Raw genomic sequence first — 17,444 nt, forward strand, 5'->3', positions numbered from 1 at the left:
GGGATGCCAGTGCTGCAGGCAGAAGCTTAGCCGATTACGCCTCAGTGTCGGCCCCATGTAAAATATTTTTAAAAGACTTGCAGAGTGATGTTGGCCAAATGTCATCATCCCAGGCCTCATCTTCCTGGCTCCCCAGGACAACCACCCGTGCACAAGAAGTACCCTTGCAGCAGCTTCAGGACACAGGTAGGAGACTGTGTTAGCCCACAGCAACACAGGACACTGGCAAGCCACTTCGAGAAGGCAGGCGGCCACTCCAGCACCAGGTGCACCACTCCCTCCATCTACTTTCCACACAGTTGTAGGGGCAGTCACACCTGCCTCAACAGCAGGAGCCAGGCCCACCTACAGCCCTGGTGACAAACCTGCTGACTGTGGCATGGACTCAGCAGCATGGACGAACGCAGCCCCATGACCACTGTGACACAACAGACAGCCCAGAATTAAGTCCACGCAAGGGCAGAAAGTTTGTGATGCAAAACAAGGTCTGGAGAACTGTTTTCTAAAAGCACAGTAGGTGAAAAGCCTTTACCCAGAGCATGAAAAGAATTCTCAGAAGTTTTAAAATTAGGGGCTTGTGCTGTGGCGTAGTGGGTAAAGCTGCTGCCTGCAGTGCCGGTATCTCATATGAGTGCCGGTTCGAGTCCCAGTTGCTCTACTTCCGATCCAGCTCTCTGCTATGGCCTGGGAAGGCAGTGGAGGATGGCCCAAGTGCTTAGGCTCCTGCACCAGCATGGGAGACCTGGAAGAAGCTTCTGGCTCCTGGCTTCAGATGGGCCCAGCTCCGGCCATTGCGGCCATCTGGGGAGTGAACCAGTGGATGAAAGACCTCTCTGTCTCTGCCTCTGCATCTCTGTAACTCTGCTTTTCAAATAAAAAATCTTAAAAAAAAATGCTTCCCATGTACTTAATGGGTGAGCACTTACTAAAAGAGAAAGCTTGACACCAGCCCTGGTGAGGATGATGACGGTCCCACATACGGCTGGTGGGGCATGCAAAGTAACAAGGCTATGTCATATTCATGTACTGGAATACAGGTAATTCACCAAGCACTAAAGGATGATTGATAGACATAGGAGAAGGATGGAATCCAGGCCATTGAGTTGCCACATGAAGAAGGCAAAATGACAGGGACCAAAGGATCAGTGGGTGCCAGGTGCTGAAGGTGCAAGTCAGGTGCTGACCACAAGCAGGAATGAATTGGGGAGGAGAAGAGCTTTTGGAATTGTTCCCAATCTTGATGCTGCATGTATGTATGCCTTTGTCAAAATGCTGTGAATAATATACTAAACGGGGTGAGCTGTATTATACACAGATTATACCTCAATAATACCGGCCAAGAAACCATGTAGAAATGACTCAAATGCTGGCCGGCGCCGCAGCTCAATAGGGCAATCCTCCGCCTACAGCACCAGCATCCCGGGGTTCTAGTCCTGGTCAGGGTGCTGGATTCTGTCCCGGTTGCCCCTCTTCCAGTCCAGCTCTCTGCTGTGGCCCAGAAGTGCAGCGGAGGATGGCCCAAGTGCTTGGGCCCTGCACCCCCTGGGAGACCAGGAGAAGCACCTGGCTCCTGGCTTTGGATCAGCGCGGTGCGCCAGCCGCAGTGGGCCAGCTGCAGCGGCCATTGGAGGGTGAACCAACGGCAAAGGAAGACCTTTCTCTCTGTCTCTCTCTCTCACTGTCCACTTTGCCTGTCCAAAAAAAAAAAAAAAAAGAAAGAAAAGAAAGAAAGAAATGACTGAACACCAAAAAGGAAACCTGTTGAAGTGGAATGGACACTATGGGAAACGGTGACTTGATCAGCATAGCCCTGACTGTTAATGAACAACTTAATACATTATCCCTCTTAGTAGTTTTTTTGTCTGTTCTACTTAATATGACTGGTTTAATTCTGTAATTAATACACAGTTATTCTTAAGTGTTGAAATTTAACTGAAATGTGATCCCTGTTAAACATAAGAGTAGGAATAAGAGAGGGAAGAGATATATAATTTGGGACATGCTCAAGCTGACTTGCCCCAAATGGTAGAGTTAGAAACATACCAGGGGACTCCAATTTAATCCCATCAAGGTGGCATGTACCAATGCCATCTCACTAGTCCAAGTGATCAATTTCAGTTCACAATTGATCATAATGAAAGGACTAAGAGTCAAAGGGAGCACATAAGCAAGTCTAGTACCTGCTAACACTAACCGATAGAATAAATAAAGGGGAGAGTGATCCAACATGGGAAGTGAGATACTCAGCAGACTCATAGAATGGCAGATGTCCTAAATAGCACTCTGGCCTCAGAATCAGCCCTAAAGGCATTCGGATCTGGCTGAAAAGCCCATGAGAGTATTTCAGGCATGGAAAGCCAAGACACTCTGGCAAAAGATCTCTGTGAGTGAGATCTCAGTGGAAAAAATAGGTCTTCAAAGAAGGAGGTACCTTTCTCTGAAGGGAGGAGAGAACCTCCACTTTGACTATGACCTTGTCTAAACAAGATAAGAGTCGGAGAACTCAAGGGGCTTCCATAGCCTTGGAAACTCATGACTGGAGCATAGGGGGATTGCTGATGCCATAGACAGGAGTGTCAATTGGTAAAGTCAACAACAGGAGTCACTGTGCACTTACTCCTCATGTAGGATCTCTGTCCTTAATGTGCTGTGCATTGAGATTTAATGCTATAACGAGTACTCAAACAATATATTTCACTTTGTGTTTCTATGGGGGTGCAAACTGTTGAAATCTTTACTTAATGCATACTAAACTGATCCTCTGTAAAAAAAAAAAAAAAAAGAAAAAAAAAGAAAAAGAAAAGAAAAGAAACTATCAACTCCCAACTTGACTCTCACTGGGATTAAACATGACAATAGGTCTGATCTGATTTCATCATCATTTAAAAAAAATCATCTATTATTTTTCACTTTATGTTTCTGTGTGGAAGCAAACTGTTGAAATCCTTACTTAAGGTATACTAAGCTGATCTTCTGTATATTAAGATAATCGAAAATGAATCTTGATGTGAATGGAAGGGGAGAGGGAGTGGGAAAGGGGAGGGTTGTGGGTGGGAGGGACGGTATGGGGGGGAAGCCATAGTAATCCATTATTCGTACTTTGGAAACTTATATTCATTAAATAAAAGTTAAAAAAAAAAAAAAAAAGAAAGAAATGACTCAGATGCTAAGGTCTAAGACATAGGACCAACACTAACAGAACACATCTGATACAGATTATGCCTGAAGTGACAAGCCCTGATCCAGTCTGGTGACAATCAGGATAAATCCAAATGTTGGGATCTCCCACAGTCCCTGCCTCCAGGAAGGATGTGCTCATAAGATATCTTTATTCCTCTAAAATTCCCAGGGTTCCCATGGTCTCTCAGATGGTCGTCTGTCCCTTGCCTCCCTGGCCGGCTCTGATCTTTCCTACTCCTCTCTGTTCTCTGGAACTCCCAATCTGTCATTGGCAAAGTCCACAGGTTTCCTCGGGGACCTCTGTACATGCCCCCTTGCCCTTCTTGCTGTATTTGAAAACTGGGTTCCCTTGAGGGCACTGCTTCCTCTATAGCCTTCTCATGGGGTGGTTGCTGTTTTCTCTCAAGCCCATATGCCACCATATGCAATAGCTGTTCTCTCTGCCTCCTGATGCTACTTCTAGACCACTGTGCTTCCATCAACTTAAAACCTTCAGCAATTTCAGTCATACTTGGCATTATAGGAGCCAAGACCCCTCCTTGTTGCATTCATCTACAGAGATCCAGCTCTCCCTGGGCTGGTTAGCTCATGACTTATGCTCACCAGCTCCCTCCTCCATGGATTTTTTCATTTCTTGTAGTCTTCATATTCCCCCCAAAAAACCACCAGTTATCTCCATTCCTTCTACACCTCACCTGGAGTGGTCTTGCTCCTTCTGCCGCTCAGTCCACCATCATACTTCCAATAACCCTTCTCAGTGGAGCCTGATGGCCTGGCTACCAATTTCACTGAAGGTGAGAGCAGAAAGAAGAGAACTTTCTCATCCCCTACCCATTGGTCTACCACCTCTCTGTGCCTTTCCTGCAGACTCTGGCCTTCCTATTGTTCCTACAGTTGAACTAAACGCTATCTTTGCGTAATCCCAGCCCCTCCAGTTGTGAGCTATTTCTCAGTGTGGCTCAGGTGCCCTAGGGTGTCATTCCTGCAGTTGGCTGCTGTCGGCTACAGGAATAAATCAACATTCCAGGAACCATCTGGACATTATCAACTTTCAATTTCCTCTGCAAAGATTCCACACATTGTGCATTCCTCCTCTTCATCCAGGCCATCTCCCACAGTCTCCACTTTCCCACTGGCTTGCCAATGGGAAGTGATTTCAGCATTTCTTCAACAGAAATAGTTTGTACCCGGGAGAGGAGCATGTTAGCCTGGTGGTTAGGATGCTGGTTCACACACCCACGTCCCACATCTGAATGCCCTGATACCCAGCTTAGACTCCTGACTCTAGCTTCCTGCTAATGCGCATGCTGGGATGCAGCAGTAATGGCTCAGGTAGCTAGGTTCCCAGCACCCATATATGGGAGACATGGATTAAGTTCCTGTCTCCAGCCCAGCCTTAGTTGTTGGAAGCATTTGGGGAGTGAAACCAGCAAATGAGAGGTCAATCTCTGTCTCTCAAATAATAATTTTTTTGAATTATACCTATAGATATCTAACTTTCTGGCTGTAGGCTGAATGTAGGTAACTCCCTCCTAAAGGCTAAACAAAGTAGAATATAGATACATTCTGTGCTGGGATAATTCAGTCCCAGTTATCAAGCAGGCACTCATGGACTGTCTCATTTCTGAGACTCTGGATCTCAGACACCTTGGAGCTCACTTGGCTTTGCTGACTTCTCTGACTCGGTATGTTGCTGCTGTTCACTCTTGGCTGATGTCGGAGACAGGTCAGTGCTAACGCTGACAGCAAAGTAGCCCGTGCTCATTTTTGCAAGCCGACCAAGAAGCACTGTGGCACGAGATAAAAATCGGAAAAGGACATATTCAACAAGAGAAAAGGAGGCATTGATGCATCTCTCCCCCTCCCAAGACCCTGCCCATCCAGCACATTGTTTCCCTGTTTTGTGATCAGCCACCAATCCTGGGTGGCAATAGAAAGCCATGTGCAGGAGGGCCTTGCAGTATCCTTTTCAATTCTGACTCAGGTCCACAAGCCTGACCCTAAAACTGCCCAACTCAGCATCACAGATGATTCTTGACACTGAGACTCTAAGCCCACTCTTCCTCAGAAACAATGGATTCTGTCCTACTCTAGGTGCTTCTGGCAGATAGGATCAAGATGACCCATTTCCTACCAACCAGTCACCCAGCAGCTGGGGAAAACAGCCCCATTCCAAGATACAATTGGCTCATTTAGCATCACACCCTTAAAACACTTTCCTGAATAACCCAGTCCACATGGGGCATAGCTGCCTGCATGCTATTTAGTCTCTCCTTTTTCCTTCTAAATCCTGTTTCCTGATCCTACTCCCATTTCCTTTCTGATCTCTTTCCTGTTGCAATTTTCCTTTAATACTGTTTGTACATGTAAAATGGGAACTCCAAGAAAAAAAGTTGTTAGCTAGAATTTCCTGTGCATGCCAACTGACTTAATATTGGAGGTGTATTTATTTTTATGCTGTCAATCACAAATCTGAATTCAGGTAATACAGGTAGGTAGCCAAATGTCACCCAAGCAAAGGCAGGTACTCAGATATGAACTTGGGACTTTGACTTGAAAGCCCTGCTACTGTTCCTTTTTGTTTACAGAGGTGATGCAATAAGGAGACAGGGTATGTCATGGTTTGTGAGGCCAAGGATACTAAGACAGTACAGAATTCTATGGCACATAGTAGGTGCTTGTGCAGATTCTGTGAGCTTCATCACATATATTGCTGTCATCTATAAATTCTGGCTTCCCCTCATGGTAACAATGGCCTGGTGTCAAACAGTGATCTTACTGCCAGTTTCTGGATTCCCTGGGCATTGACAGTCTAAGATTAGCCTGATGCTGTAAGGAGAATGAGGTGGTGAGCAGAGGGACACAGCAGGATTAGGACACAGGGGACAACTGCAATGTGCCTTTGACATTGGCAAGAGACGAGAAAGAGATCGATGCATCTGTTTATGAAACTTCTATAAACCCACTGAAAACTAAGTATAATGACAGCTGAAATCTAAAATTCTCTCAAAATTAAGTAGTTATACATAATTTCCTCACAGCTTAAGGGGTTCTATTGGTTTCACAGGAGAAAACTCTGCTTTTACTCTTTGTCACCCTACCTTTCAAGTAGATGAAAACAAAAAAAAAGGGGGGTCCAGCACTGTGGCACAGTGGGTAAAGCTGCCACCTGCAGGGCTGGCATCCCACATGGGCACCTGTTTGAGTCCCAGCATCTCCACTTCAGATGCAGCTCTCTGCTGTGGCCTGGGAAAGCAGTAGAAGATGGCCCAAGTCCTTGGGCCCCTGCATCCATGTGGAAGACCTGGAAGAAGCTCCTGCCTCCTGGCTTTGGATCGGCCCAGCTCAGCTATTGTGGCCATGTGGGGAGTCAACCAGCAGATCAAAGATCGGATCGGTCGATCAATCTCTTTCTCTCTGCCTCTCCTTTCAGTAACTCTGCCTTTCAAATAAATATTTTTTAAAAATTTAAATAAATTTAATTATTAATTGAAAAGTATCAGAAGTTTTGCTTTTCTTCTAGAAAACCAGGCAATATATTTTCTCAATTGGGAAACTTCTTTGAAGCCTTTCTCTAGTAGAATGAGTCAGCTGGTAGTCAGCTTTTTCTTCAGACCTCCAGTACTTCAGTTAAAAATATATATAAGTATTTTTAGCATTGCTGATTCAAAGTAGTCACGAAAATAATATAATTGCAGATCTCATGGCAGGTCATTCATCCTGGTTCCCATATTTCGGCTTGGGTGGTTAAACTGGCAGTCTCTGGGGAGCGAAGCATTCAAGGTCAATTCAGTGCAGCCAGGGCACTCTCGCACTAGATCAGAGGCTGCCTCTGACAGACAGACTCCACTCCCTGCTCTGGCTTCCTGGACACACCTACCACCTAGACCTTAGCCCAGCTGCAAGATCAGCCTCACTGGGTCAGCAGCCCTACGGGAGGGCACCGATTTCAGAGAGGAAGCCCAAGAGGCACAGGGGTGCTTCCCTGAATCCAGAAATGCCTGCAAGATCACGTATTCCTATATACATTTCAATTTGCTTTCCAGATGGAGCCTTTAAACAAAAGATGTTTATCCAGTTCAAATTCAGAGCCAAGTCGTGTGTCAAGAGGGTGTCTTAATTTCTCAAAACAGAACATGCTTAGGCCCATTGTGTGTTTTATGAGGCAATATATCAAATGTGACTAATGCATTTGCTTCAAGTAGGGAGCAAGCCATTTGGCATTACAAATCCTGGACTTTCAGGGGGAGGAGGGAAATCACTTTGATTTCTAAGTTCATTAATTAAGATAAATCAAAGTTGATGAATAAACTTTCAGTATTGCTTAATGCCTCCCAGATATCAGTATCAAGGCCTTGGCAAGGCAGGTCTAAGTATTTCTATAAACAAGAAGCAATTTAGAAGGACTATGGGATGAATTCTTAATTCCTATGGAAATCTCTCCTGTATCCTAACATCTTTCTTCTTCCTTTGCCTTACCCTTCTCTGTCAAATTTTTTTTTAATACACCAAATAATGGCTTGCTACAAGTATCTGGTAAACGAAGTTAGGGGAAAAGACCCACAGGGTAGATCCTCTACTGCAGCCATGTAAATAGCATTGCCGAAGAGCCAACAATATATACTGCAGACCCACAAAGAGACGCCACGTCTTCCTTCTCCTGGCACAACTCTTGCACTGACTAAAATCTTGGGAACCTGGGCCCAGTCATATCTATTTTGGTACCACTGGCTAGATCCATCCTGTAAGCTCGAAGGGAATCGCCCTCTTTGTGTAAATGTTTGCTCTGTTGGAAATTCTCGAGCAGAAATTAATAGTGTACATGCTTCAGGAGGAGTATTAAATCAAGCCCGATAAACAACTCCTAGCAATGTTTAGACTGGCAAAAAGTCATCTGAAGAATTGTCCACAAAGACAGAAGACATTTGGCATCCATGGAGTAAGACTGTCTATAAAACAGAAAGCAAAGTAGGGACCCGCCAATCAACCAATTGCTCTGGTGAATAGGGTCTATCAGAAAGGGTAGGTAGTAAATGAATAACCAGACAAGGACCCGATCTTCCTTCTGTGCGAGGAGGGCATGGTTAATGAATCATGGATGTCTTTAGCTGCAGTTACAGAACACATTTGGAACTCGTCTGGAAGTTTGCTTTGATCTCTTGTTTGAAGTCATATGCCAATATTGTTGGGCCCTTGTGACATCAACTGTCACAACCTCCAGGCAGTGAAAGGGCTGAAACCAATCAGGTAGAACTGGTGCCAAGAGAAGTTTCAACACAACACAGTAGTGTGTTCAAGGAACTCAACTGCAGGCTTTCAGGATCTTAATAAAGTGCAAGTATTGTTTAAAAACCACACACACACACACACACACATGATACAAACACACACATGGGTAGGTGAAGAGAGGCACAAAGACCTTTTCTTTGGTCCACACCAGGGTTAAAGAATTATTTGGGGGTCTTCTCAAGTAAGAGCTAGGTATTACTACTGCTCTACACTAGTCAGCAAATGCAACAGATCTACCAGGGGCTCTAGGAAAATGGGTCACTCTCCCAGACTGCTGACCCGGAAGCCGGAAGGACTTAGAGCAAAGAGACCAAGTCCAAGTCACTCCTTAACACTGACTTCGAGGCTGATTAAAAAAAAAATTGGCTTGGGAATGGGGAGAGGGGAGTCATTCCATTACTGTTGTCTGATTCACAAGTGTTGTTAAATATTTACAATAAATCTGACAGCAGTTTCTTAATATTTGTTAATCATAGATAATGTTATCCCATTAATTACTCAATAAACTTTTTTAAAGTCACACAGGGTAAACCTTCCTACTTTAACGCTGCTAACCCATCCTTGCAGAATAAATATTTGCTTTGAGTTTCTCCATGCCAAGTTTTATAGCATCATGAAACTGAGATCTCCCTTTGTAAATCAGGTGTGCCCACAGAAGACTGAGAGAGTGGGACCTATAGTCCTGTCTGCTGCCTCTCCAAGGGTCCTTGAGCAAAGGGCTCCATGTCTCCAGACAGACAGACATGGGGCACTTCTGACCAGTCTCCCACAGAACAGCCTTTGAGAAGTATTTCCAAGACAGCTCAGCCTGGAAGTAAGCGGAGTTGGTTGATCTCTACCAGGGCATCAAATGGCAAAGGTCACATTTCCCATTCTCCTGATTGTTGATAGTTCTTTGTAATAATCTTCATCAAAGCCCATCCTAATTCTTTTCCAAGAACACACATACTTAGATGCTCATATAGAACATGACTTTCATCTTGAATCTTCCCCTGAACCACCCCAACAGAGCTCTGGTGACTCGGCATCTTGGGTGGTTATTAACTTGCACAAACACCTCACTGAAGGTGACTTTGGATATGTCTCCCTGTCCAGAGTAGGAAGTGTCTGCATGGAGTGACTTCTCTATTCTGACCAGTCACACACAAAAATAACACTTTCCCCATTCACTGATATTATACTTCTGTAAAGAGAATGAACCATCCAACCAATAACTCACAGGAAACCTACTATGTAAGTATGAGTGAACATCACAAATGTCTATTATCATTATCTCATCTAACCTCCTACAGAATAACCTAGGATATCTATAGTTTATTTTTTGTAGATTCGTTTATTTTTTAGAAAGTCAGAGTTATAGAGAGAAAGGGAGATAGATCTTCCACCTGCTAGTTCACTCCCCAGGTGGTCACAATGGCCAGTGCTGGGCCAGGTTGAAGTCAAGGGCTTCATCCAGGTCTCCCACATGGGTGGCAGGAGCCCAAACCCTTGAGCCAGCTGCTTTCCCCAGGCCATTAGCAGGGAGCTGGATCAAAAGCACACGTGAACTGACACCCAAATGGGATACCAACATCACAGGAAGCAGCTTTACCGGCTATGTCACAATGCCAGCCCCTGGAACTTTTTTTTTTTTTTTTTTTTGACAGGCAGAGTGGACAGTGAGAGAGACAGAGAGAAAGGTCTTCCTTTGTCGTTGGTTCACCCTCCAATGGCCACCGCGGCTGGCGCACCGCGCTGATCCAAAGGCAGGAGCCAGGTACTTCTCCTGGTCTCCCATGGGGTGCAGGGCCCAAGCACTTGGGCCATCCTCCACTGCACTCCCTGGCCACAGTAGAGAGCTGGCCTGGAAGAGGGGCAACCGGGACAGAATCCGGTGCCTCGACCGGGACTAGAACCCAGTGTGCCGGCGCCGCAAGGCGGAGGATTAGCCTAGTGAGCCGCGGCGCTGGCCTGGAACTTATTTTTAATGGCAATTTCTCAGTTATGTAGAAATGTCTGCAATTACATTCTTCCTGAGAATATATTTTAAGTGAGGGAAAGGGAAGGAAAAGAAAATAACCATGATTGGTTTCAGATAAACTTTTAATAAGGAATAAAATGAAGATATTATTCCTTATTTTAATTTATTTGAGAGAAAAACAGACTGACAGTACCTATCTGCTGGCTCACTCACCAAATATCTGCAATAGCCAGGGCTAGGCCAAGCCAGGAACCAGAACTCAATCTGAATCTCCTGTGTGGGTATGGGAACCTGGGTATTTGAGCCTCACCTGCTGCCTCCCGAGGTGCACATTAGCAAGAAGCTAGAATCAGAGGCGAGCCTGGACTTGAGTATAGGCATGGATATGGGTATCCTGAGAAATGCCTTAACCAGGAAGCCGAACACCCAACCCCACTGTCTTCATTGTACAGATGAATCAAGTGTCAGAGGAGCTGAACAATTTGTCCAAAAGTTTGTAGCTGGTAAACAGTAACTCTGGGATTCAAGTAAGTTATTTTAGCTAAGCAATAGTGCTTGAGGCAGCCAAGTGGATTGGGATACACAAGTTGTTGAAAGCATACACACAGACACACCAAAACAAACTCAGAAGAGATTTGTGAGGAATGCCATCACAGAGCACAAAAAACAGCCTGTGTCTCCGTGGTGGGGGCAAAGGACAGCCCTAGGATGACCACGAGAGGTGGTGGTCTGTATCCCACCTCAGAACATGTCTAACAACACTCTTCCATCCTTTTCCTTATTTTATCGGAAAGCAAGAAAATCTGATATTTGGATTGCATATGTGTGGTAAGATTAGGCTCCCAGATTCTTTAATACATTGAACTCATAAATCTTCACCCAGTTAGTATCAAAATGTTCCATTCAAGTGGATTCAGAAGGAGAAAATGCAATACATGACTCAACTTTCACTTCCAGCATTTAAATCAGGAATAATTATATGAGCCAGTGTCAACACAGGTCCCCTCACCTCTATATCCTTTTGTCAAGAAGCAGCTTTTAATGTATTTCAGGGAGGAATCCAGGGTGCGCTGGGTGTAAGAATTCATGTAAAACACTTCTTGAAGCATTACCAGAAATCACACCTTACATTACAAGATGATTTGCACTGCTGGAAATTTCCCGGCTGTGCCTGTGACCCCAAAAATCAAGGGGGCATTAAAACAAACCTGTGCAGGCCAAAGTTGTGACACACAACACTGCTCATCATGACTCAGCTGAAAATAAAAAAGAGAGAGAGAGAGAGAGAAAGAGAGAGAGAGAAGAATGAGTAGAAAAAGATGATGCTACCTAACAGCAACATTGCAAATAGGACAAGGAACTTCTTTGCCTCTGCTTTCGGGTCAGGAAATACACCACCACATCAATGGAATATTTGAGAGCCTACAGGCTGTGACTCATCCTGATTCAACAACACAATTAAACACAGGCTCCAGGCTACCGCACAATCAGAGCAGCTCAACACTTGAGCAAAAAAAGTATCTGAGGAGTCATTGTTTTTTCTTTTTCTTTTCTTTTTTTTTTTTTTTTTGAATAATACCAGTGTCTGCTCTCCAGTACTGCTGATTTAGTTTAACTGGAATAGGGCAGGTGGCAGGTACTGTATGTTTTCCAGTGTCTCCAGTTGATTTTAATATGAGCATGGCTTCAGTCCCACTGTTATGTGTGTGCAGTGGAGTTAGGAATGTGGTCCCCCAGGCCCTTCCGGTTGCCAGACCTGCCATCATGACTGTGGGCAGCCTGATCAATAATCCTTGAGACCCAGTTTCTACTTTTTCAAAAGGAAGCTCTGAATACCTCCAGGCCCGTGCTTTGGCATGGGGAACAGACTGTTGGTTCAAAGTAAGTGTCTGTGAACACTTTATTCTCCTCTATTTGTTGATTCATATTTTTTTCTAGCATGGACATTGGGTGTCACTTGTTTGTAAAAACAGCTTAAGTTCAAAGGCATATTTATTTTACATGCGTGACTCAATATGGCTTTGAAATGCCAAAATAATCAACTTGAAAGTAGGAAACCACTATCATCTATTTTTTTTTTTTACAAATTTATTTATTTTTGAAAGTGAGATTTAAAGAGAAAGAAAGAGATCTTCCATCTGCTGGTTTACTCCTCAGATGGCCCCAAGAGCCAGCGCTGGGCCAGCCTGAAGCCAGGAGCTTCTTTCAGTCTGCCATGTGAGAGACAGCAGCCCAAAACCTTGAGTCATCCTTCTGCTGCTGTTCCAGGTGCAATAGCAGGGAGCTGGATCAGAAGTGGAGCAGCCAGGACATGAACCAATGCCCATATGGGACGCCAGCATCACAGGTGGTAGCTTCACCTGCTACACCACAATGCTGGCCCCCTAATATTTGTCTTTTAATCTCTGTATCCTCAAGTTGGAAAAACATGATTTTAGTGGGATGTTGGCTAATTTTATGTATTCTATGAAAACTGACTAGCCAACTCTATACTTACAGCCTCCTATGGGATATCAAAATTCTCAAGTTGCCAGTCTTAGTAACAAAAGAAAACTCTAAAATTTGCTCCTTTAGACAACATTTATATTTTTAATTTTAATTATTTATTTACTTATTTATTTGAAAGAGCAAGAGAGGCAGAGAAAAACAAACAGTTGGGGAGGGAGTGCTCCCATGTGCTCAAGAACCACATTTAATAAAACACTAGGGGAAAGATAAGCTCCAGTACAGTACAGTAAGTGATTTAGATCATCCAAACCAAAAACAATCAACCAAGATTCAGAGGTAAACTACTCCACAGACCACACGGATCAAACAGAACTTGACAGAACATTCCAGTTAACAGCTGCAGAATACACATTCCTTTCATCAGCACTCTTAGGATAGCCTGCATTTTAGGCCAAAAAACAAGTCTCAAACTTAGAGTATCATGTATCTTTTCTGCCACAATGAAATAAAACTGTAAATTAATAACAAAAGAAACTCCAGAAATTAGACAAATACATGGATACTAAACAACATGCTGCAAATTAAATAACGGGTCACTGAAGGAAAATTGAAATTAAAACATTCCCTACAACAAATATAAAATAGACACAATATATAAAAACATACAATACAGCAAAAGCAGCACTAAGAGGGACGTTTATAGCTTTAAGTGCCTACATCAAGAAAATAGATAGTTCTCCAACAACCAAATTATACATCTCAAGGACCTAGAAAAGCGAGTACACAATAAACTCAAAAGCAAAAGGAAATAAACATCAGAGTAGAAGTAAATAAAACAGAGACTTAAATAACAATATAAAAGGCCAATGAAGAGCCTTTTAAAAAAAAGATACATGAAATCTATAAAATTTTAGCTAGACAGAGGAGAGAGAGAGAGAGGTCTCAAAGTCAAGGCAGAAAAGGAGATATTACATGTAACACCACAGAAATACATAGGGCCATTAGAGATTACTATGAATAACTACATAGCAACAAATTGGACAGCCTAGAAGAAATGGATGACTTTCTATATTCATGTAACATACCAGAATTAAAGCACCAAGGACAGAGAAAACCTGAATAGATAATAAATAAGTAATGAGGTTAAATCTGTTATGAAAAGTCTTCCAGCAAAGAATAGTCCAGGACCAAATAAATGAACTCTACCAAACTTTTAAGGAGGGAGGAATGCCAATACCAATCAGACTACTTCAAAATCTTCAAAACGTTGGGAACCCTTTCAAATTCACTCATCTTTGAGGTCAGCACTACCTTAATCCCAAAAACCAGGCGATTACACAACAGCAAAAAAACTATAGATCAATCTCCTTGATAAACATAGATGCAATCTGAATCCTACAACACATCAAGATGATAATACATCATAATGAAGTGACTTTTATTCCCAGGATGCAAGAATGGTTCAACTTTGCAAATCAGTAAATATGGCAGATCACATCAACAGAATAAAACATACAAATCACATCATCTCATTAGATGCCAAAAAACATTCAATAAATCCAACATCTATTCACGATAAAAAAAAACTTCCAACAAAATGGATGTAGGAGGAATAGACATCAACATACAGGCTATCTATGGCAAACCCATAGCCAATTAATGGGGGAGAGCTAAAAGCATTTCTTCTAATATCTGGAACCAGACAAGGACGTCTACTCTACTGCTGTTATTCAAATAGTACTGGAAGTTTTGACCAGAGCAATTAATCAAGAGAAAACATTACACATATAAGTGGGGAAAGACGAAGTAATATTATACTCGTTTGCAGATAACACAATTCTGTAAATAGAGAAACCTAAAGACTGTGTAAAGAGGCTATTAGAACTGAAAAAAAATCAGTCAAGTTGTAGGATACAAAATAAACATGAAAAATCAGTAGTATTTTCATACACCAAAAATGGACTGAGAAAAAAATAAGAGCAATCTTTTCACAATAGCTGCAAAAATGAAAATACTTTGGAGTAAATTTATCCAAGGTTGTGAAAGAACCCAACAATGAAAATTATAAAGCACTAGTGAAAAAAGTGAAATATGACATAAAAAATGGAAAGATGCCCCCATGTTCATGGGTTGGAAGAGTTAATATTAGTAAAATGTCCATACCACCCAAAGTGAATTAGGGAATCACCACAATCTCTATGAAAATGACATTCTTCAAGAACCAAAAAAACCAATTGAGACATGCATATGAAGGCACAAAAGCCCCCAACTAACTGAAACTATCTTAAAAAGGGCAAAGCTAGACATCATTACTGCAATACCAAATTGCAAGCCATACTACAGGGCTGTTGCTACCAAAACAGTATGATACTTGCATAAAACCAAGCACACATGTCAATGGAAAAGTGATTCTGGAACTTAATCTATGCATCTACAGCTGGCTGATTGCTGACAAAAGGCATCGAAACCACAGACTAAAGAAAGGACAGTCTTCAATAAACTGTGCTGAGAAAACTGGATATTCGTTTGCAGAATGAAGCTTGCTCACACCCCTCACCCCTATACAACAATCAACTCAAAATGGATCAAAGATCTAAAGGAAAGACCTGCAGCTTTCTAGAAACTTCTAAATCAAAGACCTAAATGGAAGACCTGCAATTTTCTAGAAACTTCTAGGAAAAACACATAGGAGACACACTTTAAGACACTAGCACAGGCAATGGTTTTTTGGATAAGACCCCAATAGCACAGACAATAAAATACAGACAAATGGGATTATATCAAACTCAAACTTCTGCCTTCAAAGGAAATCAGAGTGAACAAAAAGCTGACAGAATGGGAGAAAATATTTGCCAACTATTCAGTGACAAAGGAGTTAATGCCCAGAATATATAAGGAACTGAAAACACTCAACAACAAAACATCTAGTAAAGAAATGGGAAAAGGATCTGAATAAACATGTATCAAAAGAAGTAATACAAATGACCCACACACACATTAAAAAATGTTCACTATCATTAGCCATTAGGGAAATGCAAATGAAAACCACAATGAGGTACCATCTCACTCCAGTTAACATGGCTGTATAAAAAAAGACAAAAAATAACCAATGCTGGTGAGACTGTGCAGGAAAAAAAAATCACAACAGCCATTACAGAGAGAGTATGGATGTTCTTCAAAAGACTAGAGCTAGATCTACCACATGACCCATGCATTCCATTCTGGGTACAGAACTAAAAGAAATTAATTCCGTATGTGAAAGACACACCTGCACTTCCATGTTTATTGCAGCACTATTTACTATAGTCAAGGTATGAAATTAACCTAGCTGACCATGGGTGAATGAATGGATAAAAGAAAATGTTGTAGGGGCAAGCACTGTGGCACTGCAGGTTAAGCCACTACCTGCAACACCAGCATCCCATATGGGAACTGATTTGAGTCCCAGCTGCTCCACTTCTGATTCAATTCCCTGCTAACACACCTTGGAGAGCAGCAGAGAATAATTCAAGTACTTGGGGTCCCGCTACCCACATCAGAGTCCTGGATGAAGCTCTTGGCTCCTGGCTTCAATCTGGCCCAGCCCCAGCCTTTGCAACCATTTCAGGAATGAACCAGTGGATGACTTTCTCTTTCTCCCCGCTCCTCTGTATAACTGCACCTTTCAAATAAACAAAGTTTTTACAAAGAGAAACATTGTCTATATAAACAATGGAATATTATTCAACTGTAAAAAATGAAATCCTGGTATTTCTAGCAAAGAAGGAAATGGATCAGATACAGAAAGACAAATACCATATGTTCTCTCTCACATTTGAAAGTTAAAGAAAAATAATAAATCGAACCTGCAATAGTTAGTGTCTGAGGCTGGGAAGAGGAAGAAAGATCTAGGCATTGGATAACAGGAACCAAAAAAAAAAAAATAAATAAAATAAAGTTGATAAAAGTAACTGGTTCTAATGTTCCACACTATGGTAGGGAACTATAGTTCACAATAATGTATTTTTTAAGAACAGTAATACTATTGTTCTCCTATTAACAAAGTCTTCTTTAAATCCTAAAAATACTCTTAGCAAACTTTTATCAAATTTAATTCAACTATATACAAAAAGTTATCACAGCCACATTAGTTTTACTCCATTAAAATAGTTGGTATTTAATCAATACAAGATTACTTAAAAAGTAATACTTAAAAAGTCAATATGATTCATTAATTCCAGTTCCTACAAAAGGAAAAGCCATATAATCAAACAGATACAGAAAAGGCCCTCAATCAAATTCAACATCAAATTAGGATTAAAGCTCTTGGGAAACTGTGGTTAGAAGGGAACTTCCTTAAACAAGAAAAGCTATTTGTCACAAACCTACTCCTAACTTCCAACTTCGTGGTTAAAGACTGAGTGCTTTTCTCTAACCTCAGGAATAAGACAAGGGTATCCACTCTCACCATTTCCACACAACTTTGCTGTGCTGTCATATTTTACACAACAACAACAAATCAAGTGCATGAGGGAGATTGGGGATGAGGGGGGGGAAATCCACATCATTTTATTCCCAGAAAACATGA

General features: G+C 42.2%; 1 protein-coding gene across 8 annotated transcripts in view; it reads right to left on the bottom strand.

Moving 5' to 3' along the window:
• Positions 1 to 17,444, bottom strand: part of LOC127487323 (uncharacterized) — a 177,369-nt gene that overhangs the window by 49,837 nt on the left and 110,088 nt on the right. Inside the window, exons 2-3 of one of the 8 annotated variants that reach the window (XM_070059585.1) lie at positions 4,840 to 4,968; positions 3,876 to 3,968 (exon numbers count right to left, since the gene is read on the bottom strand). The exons of 5 other annotated variants lie outside the window; for them this stretch is intronic. In XM_070059585.1, the coding sequence (XP_069915686.1) occupies positions 3,876 to 3,968; positions 4,840 to 4,945 (199 nt within the window). In that variant the 5' untranslated portion in view covers positions 4,946 to 4,968. Of the gene's footprint in view, positions 1 to 3,875; positions 3,969 to 4,839; positions 16,751 to 17,444 lie in introns of those variants that run through there. 2 more of the 8 variants (XM_051832553.2, XM_070059584.1) reach the window with 2 other exon arrangements.

Source organism: Oryctolagus cuniculus, chromosome 16, assembly GCF_964237555.1.
Source record: "Oryctolagus cuniculus chromosome 16, mOryCun1.1, whole genome shotgun sequence".
NCBI classification, from domain to species: domain Eukaryota; kingdom Metazoa; phylum Chordata; class Mammalia; order Lagomorpha; family Leporidae; genus Oryctolagus; species Oryctolagus cuniculus.